We start from the raw sequence: 14,925 nt of genomic DNA on the forward strand, positions 1-14,925 counted from the left end.
GTCAGACAGCCAATCCTCAACCCATGCCAGTAGCTCACCTCGAATACCATGGGCCCTCACCTTACTCAGCAGCCTCCTGTGTGGCACCTTATCAAAGGCCTTTTGGAAATCCAGATAGACCACGTCCACTGGGTTTCCCTGGTCTAACCTACTTGTCACCCCCTGAAGCTTCTGCCTCCTGATCCTTCTGGGCATTTCCCCTATGTGGGTCACTAATCAAGTGAGTTTTTAAATAAAAATACACCCAGAAACTGTGGGTGCAAAGGGCTAAAAGTGCAGTGTCCTAACAGGAGCCACCTCGTGTACGTCATACCCCTGCATACCGCCATTGGAGGCCCATGTTTGGAAAAATAATCCAACAAGTCTTTCTATCCTGTCATAATCGTCGTGTAACAGTGCAGCATTCAATGCCCACATCATTCTCATCAACTGCCATCTTAAATTGCTTGGCATAATTCAGTGTCGCCAAAACTGGTACAGTGGTTAACAGTTTTCGGATTGGCAAATTCCTCCTGACATTCGGACGTCTAATGAAATTTATTGTTTTTTCCGGAGTTCAGTCAGTGAATCAACCACATTGCTAAAATTTATCATGGATTTCTGGTAGAAACCACTAATGCCTAGGAATCTCAGAACTTCTCTTATGATCGTATTGGGACCTCTCCAGTAGTTTTCATTTTCATATTCTTTGGGGCCATATGACCCTAACTTAGGGTTTGGCCTTAGTTTGTGACTTGAGCTTTCGCAAATTCATTCTTCGTCAAGTTTACCACCAAACCAGCCTCCTGTAGTCGATCAAACAATTACTTGAAATGTTCCAAATGCTCCTTCCATGTTTGACTGAACACCACAAGATATCTATGCATACTGCATAATTCTTGAGTCCACAAATTACTTTATTGATTAGTCTTTGGAATGTTTAAAAAAAAAAAAAAAAATTTTTTTTTATTGGAATTTATTGAAAAATATATATCAACAGAACAATAATAACAATAATAAACACCCCCCGGCACCCGTAACAGCGCATATTACAAAACCAACCCCCCCCCCCACCCCCCCCAAACCCAATAAACAACAAAATAAATTAACAATAAGCAAATTAACTTAAACACTTTCCCCCCTCCCCCCCGGGTTGCTGCTGCTGACCTAGTTCCTTATCATTGAGCCAGAAAGTCGATAAAGGCTGCCACCTCCTAAAGAACCCTTGTACCGACCCCCTCGGGGCGAATTTGACCCTCTCCAGCTTAATGAACCCCGCCATGTCATTGATCCAGGTCCCCACGCTCGGAGGTCTCGCATCTTTACACTGCAGCAAGATCCTCCGCCGGGCTACTAGGGACGCAAAGGCCAAAAGATCGGCCTCTTTCGCCTCCTGCACTCCCGGCTCCACCCCAACTCCAAAGATCGCGAGTCCCCAGCCTGGCCTGACCTTGGATCCTACCACCCTCGACACCGTCCTCGCCACCCCCTTCCAGAACTCCTCCAATGCCGGGCATGCCCAGAACATATGGCCATGGTTCGCTGGACTCCCCGAACACCTGACACACCTGTCTTCGCCCCCAAAGAACCTACTCATCCTAGACCCGGCCATGTGGGCCCGGTGCAGCACCTTGAACTGAATGAGGCTAAGCCTCGCACATGAAGAGGAGGAGTTCACCCTCTCCAGGGCGTCCGCCCATGTCCCCTCCTCAATCTGCTCCCCCAGCTCCACCTCCCACAGCCTTCAATCCTCTTCCGACGCCTCCTCCACCTCCTGCATCACCTGGTAGATGTCAGACACCTTCCCATCCCCGACCCGCACCCTATCCCTTACCCCCCCGCGGGGACAGCGAAGGGAACCCCTCCACCTGCCGCCTAGGAAATGCCTTGACCTGAAGGTACCTGAACATATTCCCCGGGGCGAGCTCAAACTTCTCCAGTTCACCCAGGCTCGCAAACCTCCCGACAATGAACAGGTCTCCCATCTTCCTAATGCCCGCCCTGTGCCACCCCAGGAACCCGCCATCCATGTTCCCTGGGACAAACCGGTGGTTCCACCGAGCCCCCCCGTGTCGTACCTTCAGGCTCGTGCCTCCACAGGACGCCATCTCCATCCGTTTCCATGCTGCCCCCTCCCCATCCATTACCCACTTACGTACCATCGAGACGTTAGCCGCCCAATAGTACCCAGAGAGGTTGGGCAGCGCCAACCCCCCTCTATCCCTGCCCTGCTCCAAAACGACCCTCCTTACCCTCGGAGTCCTGTGCGCCCAAACAAATCCCAGAATGCTGCTGTTCACCCTCCTAAAAAAGGCCCTCGGAATGAAAATGGGGAGGCACTGAAACGAAAACAAAAAACTCGGGAGCACTGTCATTTTAACGGACTGTACTCTACCCGCCAACGAAAACGGCAGCAAGTCCCACCTTTTGAATTCCTCCTCCATCTGCTCCACCAACCTAGTAAAATTAAGCTTGCACAGAGTCCCCCAGCTCCTAGCCACCTGAACCCCCAGGTACCTAAAACTCCTCACTGCCCTCTTTAGCGGGAGCCTACCAATCCCCTCCTCCTGATCTCCCGGGTGTACAACAAACAGCTCACTCTTGCCCAGGTTCAATTTATAGCCCGAGAAACTCCCAAACTCAGCAAGAATCTCCATCACCTCCGGCATTCCCCCCCCACTGGGTCTGCTACATACAGCAGCAAGTCGTCTGCATACAGCGACACTCGGTGCTCCTCCCCACCTCGCACCAAACTCCTCCACCTCCCCGACTCCCTGAGAGCCATGGCAAGAGGCTCAATTGCCAACGCAAAAAGCAAGGGGGACAGGGGGCACCCCTGCCTCGTCCCACGGTGGAGCCTGAAGTACTCGGACCTTCTCCCATTTGTCGCTACACTCGCCATCGGGGCCTCGTACAGCAACCTCACCCATTTAATAAACCCCACCCCAAACCCGAACCTCTCCAACACCTCCCACAAGTACCCCCACTCAACCCTGTCAAAGGCCTTCTCTGCATCCAATGCCACCACAATCTCCGCCTCTCCTTCTGCTGCCGGCATCATTATCACATTTAGCAGCCTTCGCACGTTAGTGTTCAGCTACCTCCCCTTCACAAAACCCGTCTGATCTTCATGTACCACCCCCGGCACCCAGTCCTCTATTGTAGTGGCCAAGATCTTCGCCAGCAACTTGGCGTCCACATTCAGCAGTGAAATTGGCCTGTATGATCCGCACTGCAAGGGGTCCTTATCACGCTTCAGGATCAGGGAAATCAGCGCCCGAGACATCGTCGGGGGCAAAACTCCCCCTTCCCAGGGGGCCCAACAGGTCCGCGTATAAAATTCAACCGGGAACCCATCCGGTCCCGGCGCCTTCCCCGATTGCATGTAGCCAATCCCTCTGACCAGCTCCTCCAACTCGATCGGCGCCCCCAGTCCCTCTACCTGCTCCTCCTGCACCCTTGGAAATCGCAGCCTGTCCAAGAAGCTCTCCATTCCCCCTCCCACCACCGGCGGCTCCGACCGGTACAGTTCCCTGTAGAAGTCCCTAAAGACCTCATTGACCTCTGCCCCCTGTTGCACCACATTCCCACCCCTATCCTTCACTCCACCAATCTCCCTAGCCGCGTCCCGCTTACGAAGCTGATGCGCCAGCATCCTGCTCGCCTTCTCTCCATACTCGTAGACCGCTCCCTGCGCCTTCCTCCACTGTGTCTCCGCCTTTCTGGTGGTCAATAAATCAAACTTGGCCTGCAGGCTACGCCACTCCCCCAGCAATCCCTCCTCTGGGGCCTCCGCGTACCTCCTTTCTACACTCAACAGCTCCCCCACCAGTCTCTCCCTCTCCCTATGGGCTCGGATGGAGATCAGCTCCTCCCTAATCACTGCCTTCAGAGCCTCCCACACCATCCCCACCTGGACCTCCCCAGTATCATTGACCTCGAGGTACCTCTCGATACATCCCTGGACCCTCCTACACACCTCATCAGCCAACAACCCCACGTCCAGACGCCAAAGCGGGCGCTAATCCCGCACCTCCCCCATCTCCAGATCCGCCCAGTGCGGAGCATGGTCCGAAATTGCAATAGCCGAATACTCGGCCTCCTCCACCATCGGGACCAGTCCCCTACTCAGAACAAAGAAATCAATGCGGGAATAAACCCTGTGCACATGGGAGAAAAAAGAGTACTCCCGGGCCCTCGGCTTCCCAAACCTCCAGGGATCCACTCCTCCCATCTGGTCCATAAACCCCCTCAACACCTTGGCCGCTGCCGGCCTCCTGCCTGTCCTTGAACTAGAACGATCCAGTAGGGGATCCAGCACCGTATTGAAGTCCCCCCCCCCCCCTCCAGGCCAGGAATGCGGCCCAACATACGCCTCAGGAAACCAGCATCATTCCAATTTGGGGTGTACACATTTACCAACACCACCCTCTCCCCCTGCAGCTTACCACTCACCATCACATATCGGCCGCCACTATCAGCCACCACCTCAGATGCCTCAAACGCCACCCTCTGTTTCCCACGGCGATAGAACCTCACCCCGACCCACACCAGCTACTCCCTGGCCAATCCAGCAGCAACCCGGTATCCCCCCCCCCTCCCCCCCAGGCTAGGACCCCTCCTAGCCGCGACGCTCCCTCCATCGTACTCCCGTGAGCCAGCTGACTCTTGCTGACCCCGGCAGCTCCCGCCCTAACTCCGACCCCTCCCGATATGAGGTCACCCCTCCTCCCCTGCATCAGCTCCTTGGCACAGCTTCAGCGCGGGGAAAACGGATCTGATAGCCACGCCCCTTGCCACCAGCTCCACCCCCCTCGTCCCGCAGCGCTGGAAACCAGAGAAAGGCCCGCGCTTTCACACTGCACCACCCCACCCCCCCAACGCAGCTCCCAAACAGCAGTCCCAACCCATCCACCATCTCCGTACAAACAAAAAACACAGATCAACCACAAACCCCAATACCCCACTTAAAACACAAAACCATAGCCAACATCATCCGAAAGCGAGAGAAAAAACAGAAACAAACAGAATAACCAGCAACAGCATAAACAGCGATACAGAAATAAAAAAAACTCCCACAGCCCCCAATCTCTAGTTCGAGTCCAACTTTTCACAAAGGCCCACGCCTCCTCCGGGGACTCAGAATAGTAATGCCGGTCCTTGTAGGTGACCCACAGGCGCGCAGGCGGCAGCATGCCGAACTCCACCTGCTTTCCGTGGAGCACCGCCTTCGTCCGGTTGAACCTGGCCCTCCGCTTAGCCACCTCCGCACTCCAGTCCTGGTAGATACGCACTACCGAATTCTCGCACTTGCTACTCCTCACCTTGGCCCATCGCAGAACACACTCCCGGTCACTGAACCGATGGAACCGCACCAGCACCGCCCGTGGGGGTTCATTCACCTTAGGCCGCCTGGCCAGTACTCTGTGGGTCCCCTCCAGCTCCAGGGGCAGATGGAAGGATCCTGCCCCCACCAGCGAGTTCAGCATCACGGCCACATAGGCCAGCAGGTCCGACCCCTCCAGCCCCTCCTCGAGGCCCAGGATCCGCAAGTTCTTCCTCCGAGATCGAAACTCCATCTCCTCGAACCGATCTTGCCACTTTTTGTGTATCTCCACCTTCCCCACGAGGGCCGAAACCTCATCCTCGCGCTCAGAGGCCTGCTGCTGCAACTCAAGTATCGCTGCACCCTGGGTTGTCTGGGTCTCCAGCAGCTTACTAGTCGTCACCTTCAGGGATTCCAACAACTCCCCTTTCAGCTCCGTAAAATAGCGCAGAAGTGGGCTGCTCCTCCGCTCACTGCCTCCACTCCTCAGGGGCTCCACCGGCCGCCATTTTGTCCACCTTCCTCCGCTTTTCCAGGGGAGCTGCTGCCGTTTTTCTCCTCGCCCCACTCCGAGTCCGCACCATAAATCCTGGGGGGGTTTTGCTCCAGACCCTTTTATCCACCGGGAATCGTCGAATCAGCGCTGTTTGGGGCCCTTAAAAGAGCCCACAAGTCCTATTAAAGCGGGAGCTGCCGAACGTGCGGCTTAGCTCCGCATAGCCGCAACCGGAAGTCTAGTCTTTGGAATGTTGCTGGCTCATTTTTCATTCCAAATGGCATGACTTTAAACTGATACAGACCGTTTGGCGTTACAAAACTTGAAAATTCCTTCACTCTTTCTGATAAAGGTACTTGCCAGTATCTTTTAATTAAGTCAATAGGTAACATAGTTTACCTGTCCCACTGTTTCAATACAATCTTCCAAACGAGGAATAGGATATGAATCTGACTTTGTAACTTCATTGACTTTTCTACAGTCCACACACAATCTTTGTGTTTTATCTGGTTTTGGTACCATCACGATAGGTCAGATCCAATTGCTGCAACACACTTCAATGATATTGTTATGCATGCATACAATTTCCTTTGAACCTCTGCCTACTTTAGTGGATTGAGTCTATATTTCCTACATCTACATCATGTATAATTACTTTGTATTTCTAGTTTGTTCCCACAATTAGCTCTATGTGACTGTAATAATTCTTTCAGGTCACTTAATTTTCCTCCAGAAGATAACATATTAAGCCAAATTTCCTATCACTTATTGTCCAATCTAATCTGAGTAATGTCAAAATCAGAATCATTTGGATTTATCGCTTCTTCTCCCTGAGTTACACAACTATTCACACATTCTCCTTTCCTTCCCTATCAAAATACCTTTTGAGTATATTAACATGCCACAGTTTTCCTTCTAACTGGCATTCCTATCAAATAATTCCCCTCACTCAGTTTCCTTTTGATTTGAAATGGCCCACTAAATCTTGCTTTTAATGGTTCCCCTACCACTGGTAATAATAGATATTTTCTCCCCACGAACCGAGCTATGAATCTTTGATTCCTTTTCCACCTCCTTTTTCATCACATGCTGTGACAGTTTGAGATACTTTGTAGCCAACTCCCCAACCTTTGTTAACTCTTCCTAAAAATTTGATACACAGTCCAATAATGTAATCTCCGCAACCGGAATCACCATTTCTCCTTGATCAATTTATGTGGTTTTAACTCATGACCAAAAATCAATTTGAATGGACTGAATTTAGTTGATTCATTAGGTGCATTCCATATTGCAAATAGTGCAAATAGAATTCCTTTATCCCAATCCTCTGGATATATGTTTTTGTATTTTTGCTTGAGTTTTCCGTACCTAAATGAAACCTCATGCGTTATCTGCAAAACATCTTTTCTATTACACTTGGAGAACTTCTGTCCATTTCTCATCTGCCTGAATTTGTAAAGGTCTCCACTCCAACATCCAGATTCTGCTTCTTTATATGCTTTCTAATACAACTGCTTTATCTCTGAATCGTTCTGTGGTAATTTGACCAACCTTCCTGAACTGGTATCCACCTTGCTCTTGTTCTTTATCAACCATCTGATCAAAGATTATTTCTGATAACTGAAGCTCAACCTGCGTAGCTTCACTCCTTGATTTCGGCTCCTCCTGTCTTGACCTGTGGCTTTGTGATCTTGTTACCACACAATCTGAAAACACCCAGGTATGCTTCTTGCGACACCTCAGTTGTTTGTCTTTCCACTGGCTTTTTAACCACAGTAGGCATAATTTCCATCTCTGATCCTGCATTATGCATAATAAACTGTATCCCTGAAAAGGTAATTTCTCTATGACTCCAACCACCACTTCACTACTTTTCACCGGACTCTCTAAATTAACCGCACATAGTGACATACGACTCATTTCACATGTTACCACCTTTTCTGGCAATACTCCTTCCGGACTACATATCTTTTTATCTCTCACCATTGACTTTCCCCAGTTTTCCTTCAAATTTTAACTTCTTTACCTACTTCACCATGTACATACGAGTAAACCTCGCCGTCACAAATAAAATCTTCAAAAAATTCTGACACCTGCTTATCAACCAACCTCTGAACATGCTGTACACTCTTTTGCACCTCCACAGTTGCAACCATGGTTTATTTTGCCACCTTAATAAACCCCACTGGCTTATCTTGTTTTAAAGAGTCAGTCTTCCCAGTACTTTTCTTAAGCCTTTGTTTGTCCAACCTTATTACAATTAAAACATTAAGTTTTCTTATTAACCTGAGGCACACCATCCTTAATATATCCAACTAAACATCCTTTGCTTTAACCACATATGGATTTCTCATATCCCCAGTTTTTATCCTTCACAGATTTAAATTGATGTTAAAAATCAAACCTTTATTAAGAACTATTTGCAGTTTTAACCCTTTGCTCTTGCATAAGAGTTCTCACTACTGCAGGAAGGGAATCTTTAAATTCCTCCAAAAGGATATTGATAAAATAAGGATGAATAAAAGAGGCATATGATGCATGCTGGAATAATAATAGCAATGGAAATCAGGAAGAGTATCTCAAATGAGATAGGCTAAGGCTGGAAAAAGGAAGGCTAAGAGGCAGCATGAGGAAAGGATTGCAGGCTATACCAAAACAAATGGCAAAATGTTCTTCAAACATATTAATGGTAAAAGATTGGTGAAGGATAGAGTGGGGCCCATACGGGACAAGCAGGGTAAACAGCTCACTGAAGTGGAGGGTATGGCAGTGGTACTAAATGAGTACTTTGCTTCTGTCTTTACCAAATTACAAGATGGTGACAATAGCCCAGTTGAAAATGTGGGTGTTGAGCAACTGAGCAGTGTAGTGATAGATCAAAAAAGATGTTAAGGCAGGCAGTACTTCAGGTAGAGAAGTCGCCAGGCCCGGATGAGATGCATCCTAGATTACGGAGAGCGGTAAGGGAGCATATTGCGGGGCCGTTGGCAGAAATATTCCAGGCCTCTCTGAACACAGGATTAGTCCGAAAGAGAAATTGCTGGGAAATCTCAGCAAGTCTGGCAGGACAGGATTAGATTAACCTGACAGGATTAGTCCCGGGGGACTGGAGGTTTGCAAATGTGACGTTGTTTAAGAAAGAGGCAAAGGATGTGAAATGGTGTCATGCAATAGTGGGGTGGGGGTGGTGAGTGAGATTAGTATTTGATGCAATGATAACTGGGGCTTTTAAGCCACCAGGGAAAATAAGCGCTGGCAACTGGTCGTACAATTTAATGTTTGCAGAATAATTGTGAGGCACAAGCTGAACTCGACACATTTCATATCACATTATAATAAGTATTGGCTACTAATTTCCTACTAGTTTCCACAGTGAAATTGATTATTAAAACAACAAAATGTGAGACTAGTATGTCTGAAAGATGGAATGTACAATATATAACAGCACATTATTAAGTGAGGATATATTTTTTAAAAACCTTGAACCCAAAATAAAAACAGAAAATGCTCAAAACGGTCAGTTTAGCACAGTGGTTAGCACTGTTGATTCATGACACCTGGGTCCCAGGTTCGATTCCCGACTTGGGTCACTTACATTCTCCCCGTGAATGCGTGGGTTTCCTCCGGGTGCTCCATTTTCCTCCCACAAGTCTCGAAAGACATGCTTGTTAGGTGAATTGGACATTCTGAATTCTCCCTCTGTGTACTTGAGCAGGCGCCAGAATGTCGTGACTAGGGGATTTTCACAGTAACTTCATTGCCGTGTTAATGTAAGCTGACTTGTGACAATAATAAAGATTATTATCATTATATTAGGATAACCCAGGAAACTGCAGACCTGTCAGCTTGATATCAATAGTGGGAAAACCAATGGAGGCCATAATACAGGATGAAATAAATATATACTTCGAGAAAATAAGTCAATTCGAGACAATCAACATTGCTTTGTCAAGGGCAGGTCATGTCTGACAAATTTAATTTGAGTTCTTTGACGAGGTGACACAGGCAGGCAGTAGATGAAGGTAGTGCCATGGATGTAGAAAGCATTTGATACAGTGCCAAATGACAGGTTGGTTTGCAAATGAAAAATGTTTGAGATTAATGGATCCATGGCAACATGGATTAGAAATTAGCTAAGAGATATGAAACAGAGGGTGGTATAAATGGGTATTTCTCAGACTGGAGACAAGTTGAAAGTGGTGTTCCCCAGAGCACAGTGTTGGGACCCTTGCTTTTTCTGATTTATATAAATGATTTAGAAGTGTGTGTGGAGGGAACATCTCCAAATTTGCAGGTGATACTAAGCTAGGGAGAACAGAATTGTGAGGATGATGCCGAGTGATCTTAGAGGGACATTCACAAGTTGGCCAAATGGACAGACACCTGGCACATGAAGTTCAATGCAGCAAAATGTGAGGTAATGCATTTGTTATAAGAAACATGGGGAGACAATATAAACTCAATGGCACAACTTTGAGGGTAGTACAGGAGCAGAGGGACCTCTGTGTTCAAATTCATAATTCTCTGAATGTGGCCAGGCATGTTGAAACAATTATTAAGAAGGCTTAGAGCATCCTTGGTTTATAAATAGGGGCATCGAGTATAAAAGCAAGGAAGTGATGCTACACCTCTACAAATCATTGGTCAGACCACATTTGGAACTTTGTGTTCAATTCTGGGCACTTATTTAAGGAAGGATGTTAAAGCCCTAGAGAGAGTGCACAGGAGATTTACTAGAATGATACCAGGAATGAGAAAGTTTACACGCATGAAAAGATTGAAGAAATTGGGCTTGTTTTCCTTGGACCAGAGAAGATTAAGAGCCGACCTTATTGAGGTGTTCAAAATTCTGAAGAATTTTGAGAGGATAAAGAAGGATATTCTGATTCCACTAGGTGGTATGTCAGTGACTAGGGGGGTCACAATTTCAAGATTGCCAGCAAGAGAGCTAGCGGTGTGATGAGGAGAAACTTTTTTACTTTATTGGGGTTTGGAATGCGCTGCCTGGGACAATGGTGGAAATAGATTCCATAGGAGGTTTTAACAGCGAGCTAGATATATATGTGAAAGTGATGAATTTAGAGGGCTACAGAGATAGGGCTGGGGAATGGGGCTTGCTCGGTTGCTCTTTTGGGAGATGGTGCAGACGTGATGGGTCGAATGGCCTCTTTCTACGCTGAAAATAATAAAAATAACAAACAAACAAATAAAAATAACCGCTTCCCCAAAAGCTTCAAAAGTTTGGTCTATTTTTAATGCTCTTATCCACCTATCAAAATAGTTTTTTTTCGATCCTTTCAAATTCTATTTACGTTTAACATGGTTCTTCCTTAGACTTCTACACTTCTGTCTGTAGGCTTCTGGCACCAGTTGATTTGCACTTAAGATTGCTTTTCTCACCTCTTCATAATCCCTAGATACCTCCTCAGATAGTGATGCAAACGCTTCACTATCTCTACCTATCAACTTTGTTTGAACCAACAATACCCACATGATCTTTGGCATTTCAATTGCTTAGCTACTTTCTCAAATGAGATTTTTAAAAAAGGCTTCCACATCTTTCTCACCCAACTTTGGCAGTGCTTGAATATGTTTAAACATGTCCGACCCCACTAGGCTTTTGACTAGAAAGTATTTATCCTTCCTCTGGACTTTCCTTAGTGTCTGATTTTACTCCAACATTTTAAGTTGATATTCTCTTTTCCTTTCCAGCTCCCTCCTTCATTTTAATTTTGTGAAGATCAAATTCTCTCTCTTTACTCATTTCTCTAGTCAATGCCTCTCTCTCTTTGCTGCTGCCATTACCTTTCTCTCTCTTTTTCTTCTAATTCAAGCTGTCTCATTGTAATTGAAGTTTAGCCAGTTCCAATTCTACCGACTGTGTCTGCAAATTTAAATGCTGAGCTAGCGCTCTAATCATCTCTACCTTCCTCGTCTCGCCAGGTAAAGTCGACAGCAGATTGTTCACCAAATTCCAAGTTTTGTTTTAACCACCCTTTGTAAACCACTCTGAGTGACCTCTTCCTATATAGGAAATTTTTAGCCACGGAAAGGGCCATTTTCCAGTCACTTCATGTTTAAACTGACAGAATGCAACAACTGAAAGAAAGCACCAGTTCGTCACAATCACTGTCTTTAATTTCAATAATCCCAAACCAAACTGGGAATTATACTGTTTAATCCCAGCAAGAACCTCCAACTTGTGTTACAGTATCCGGACCAGACCCTAATTTATATTACGAAACAAGAAAAGACCCAACAATTTTTCTATTTGTAACCTGTGAGGAAAGATACTTTACTCCAGGAGTGTTTCTACCAACAATTAGGGATCTTTTATATTAAAACAAACTTTATTATTAACACAGGATTAACCCCATTAACATCCAAAAACAGTGTTTCAATTAATAGTTCAAAGAAATAAAGAAAGGTCTTTGAGTTTACTTTCCCATCTACTTCCAAACTTTCAATTAAGCAAAATTCATACACACAGGTCAAATACCACTTATTAATAACGTTAACACTCAGTGCTTACATATTTATTCATCAAGTCCCTAGGGGAGAAACTTTCAGGTCATTCTGAGAAAAATACATCCTTTCCCCAGAAACTAGAGCAGAACTCTTAAAATGAAAGTAAAAACAACAGACACTGGGCTGGGCTCAAAAACGAAACTAAACCCAGATCCACCCCCCTCCCCTTCATATGAGTGACATCACAGCCTGCCTAGCTGTTAACCCCTTAACAGTAACTTCATTGCAGTGTTAATGCAAGGTTACTTGTGACGATAAAGATGATTATTACTACAATAATCCCAGTTTTAACAGGCATATAGTCTGGATACCTTAACCTAAGTTTTTTTTTTATAACACTGCAACAGGTGCACAATACTATATATATATATATATATATATACATATATACATATAAAATAAAAATCCTACATTGCATGTATCTGTTTAAAAAGTTAATGGACCATAATTAAAATAGCAAATGTAAGTTGCTGATTTTAGAATTGTGGACAATAGTTTCCTTTTCTGTGTGAAATATGTTGAGGAAAGTTTTTAAAAATTGTTTCATAATTGCATTTAAAGTTAAACTTTCTCTCAAGCCTTCTTTTATTTTGCATGTTTTCTTATTCCTTTTGCTTTTGCACATGTTCTTTATTGTCACACTTTTTTTTGTGCATATTCTGCTATTCCCTGCTCACTTTACTGTATTTCAGATATGGTACTGGACAACATGATAGCATCTGATCAGCTGGATAAGAGTATGCGTGACAAAGTGCGGGAAGCACTCCTGAAAAAGCACCATCACCAGAGCGAGAAGAAATTAAGCAACCGTATCCCTATTGTCCGCTCCTTTGCAGATATAGGCAAGAAACATTCTGATCCCCACTTGCTTGAGCGAAATGGTGAGATGTTTTGTAGTATCCAATTTCTTACCATCTTCAGAATAATGGCATCAGAATAAGCTGGTATTTGTAAACTTATAAGCTGCTTTTAGCATGGATTTACTACATATTGCAGTCGTTCCTATAGTTTTTAATTTTTGTATTGCCTTATAGCTAGAATTCCCAAAGGTAGCAGCATGTTTGACTGCTGTTCTGGTTTTCATGCAAACGTTCTAATTGCTGAGTGAACTGTGTGCCTAAATATCTTTATCCGTTAACCATGTTTTCGGTCAGTTGGTCAAAAATGACACTTGCTAAAATATGTTCCTGGCATTTGCATTTTTTTTCTAAATATGGTTTCAAATCTTGGGAGTCCTAATACTTAGTTTACTGCTGCCACTAGTTTATCTGCAAAATCTATTTATTTCGTGGTTCAGAGAAGTCCGTGACCAATTCATGTAGTTATTTTAGTTTGCATAGACTGTATCTGTATTGCTAACTATGTACCTATATACAAATCACTGCCCAAAACACTTAATACAGATTCACAGAATAACAGTAGAGGAGCTTCTGTTTTCTTTTCCAGAATTTTTCTTTTCCAGTAGGTGGATGTTACTTAACTGAGAAAAGTACACAAATTATTTCAGAGAAAATAACTTGTGAATTGGCCTTGGTCATTTTTCTGTGAATTAAATGAAATTTGCTTGTTACTGTATAACTCGTTTAATTGTGTGTATACATGTTTTTACTCTGAATAGCCCACTTCATCTAGTGCATATTAAGTATTTATTTAAATTTATTTGCAATTTCAGAGTAACTGCTCATATGGTCATTAGCATTAAGTTTATTAAAATTAGTGTTAGAGATATCGAGCACTGATTTTTTTATTGCTTATAAAAAGGGTTATTTATTTACCATTCAACTATTTCAAAATGATCAAGGGTAAAATTTTAAATAAATTGCGTTACACTGAGGGCATTAAGATCAAGTGCAGTCATTAGATTATGTGGGGTGAGAAACTACACGCCAACTACAAGGGAAAATTTGCAAGTTGGAGGCCAGAAGATGGGGAATTACATGGTGAGGCAGGAGTTGGAGGAGTGGTGTCATTAAATTTGTTTTTCGAAAAATCAATTGTGTGCCAGTATGACAGTAAGATCATATTAAAAAAAAAAAGCCAGAGAAGGGTTTATGAAACGGGTCACAGGGTGAGAAAGGCTTGACAGCTCCTGAAGGAACCAAATAAGCCGGAATTGTGGAAGAAGAGGCTATTGACAGGATCATATTGAGGAGTGAGGGGCTCTAGTGGGTGAAATGGGTAACCGAAGGCCTGGAAAAAAAATGGAAAGAGGAAAATGTTAGCAAAAATGCCTGTAAAGTAGATGACACGTTGAAAGTTGAACAACCAGAAAGAAAATCGTCAGCTTGTGGCCAGAGCTTTAACAGTCAAAATTGGAGCAGCTAGACAACATTACTGATCAATACAGATCAGATAATAACAATTGGAAGCTCTAAGTAGCCAACATTAGCTAATGGGGGAAGGGTTACAAAGGAATTCTCCATGGAATGTGACAGGATGTATCAAATTCAATAATTTTGGATTTGTACAAACAAAATAATTTAAATTGGAAATTAAATGGCAACGTACAAAACTCATTATTGATCAAACTTTGTGGGCTGCTGCTGTTTCAAAAGACCAATCTAATACTTCATTCAGTGATTTGCTCCATTTATGC

At 44.8% G+C, this 14,925-nt stretch overlaps 1 protein-coding gene across 5 annotated transcripts in view; it reads left to right on the forward strand.

Moving 5' to 3' along the window:
* Positions 1 to 14,925, forward strand: part of LOC119966101 (sodium bicarbonate cotransporter 3-like) — a 182,520-nt gene that overhangs the window by 69,504 nt on the left and 98,091 nt on the right. For 3 of the 5 annotated variants that reach the window (XM_038797312.1, XM_038797313.1, XM_038797314.1), the window contains exon 6: positions 13,022 to 13,171. In XM_038797312.1, the coding sequence (XP_038653240.1) occupies positions 13,022 to 13,171 (150 nt within the window). Of the gene's footprint in view, positions 1 to 13,021; positions 13,211 to 14,925 lie in introns of all 5 variants that reach the window. The other 2 variants (XM_038797315.1, XM_038797316.1) reach the window with 1 other exon arrangement.

This window comes from Scyliorhinus canicula, chromosome 5, assembly GCF_902713615.1.
Source record: "Scyliorhinus canicula chromosome 5, sScyCan1.1, whole genome shotgun sequence".
Taxonomy (NCBI): domain Eukaryota; kingdom Metazoa; phylum Chordata; class Chondrichthyes; order Carcharhiniformes; family Scyliorhinidae; genus Scyliorhinus; species Scyliorhinus canicula.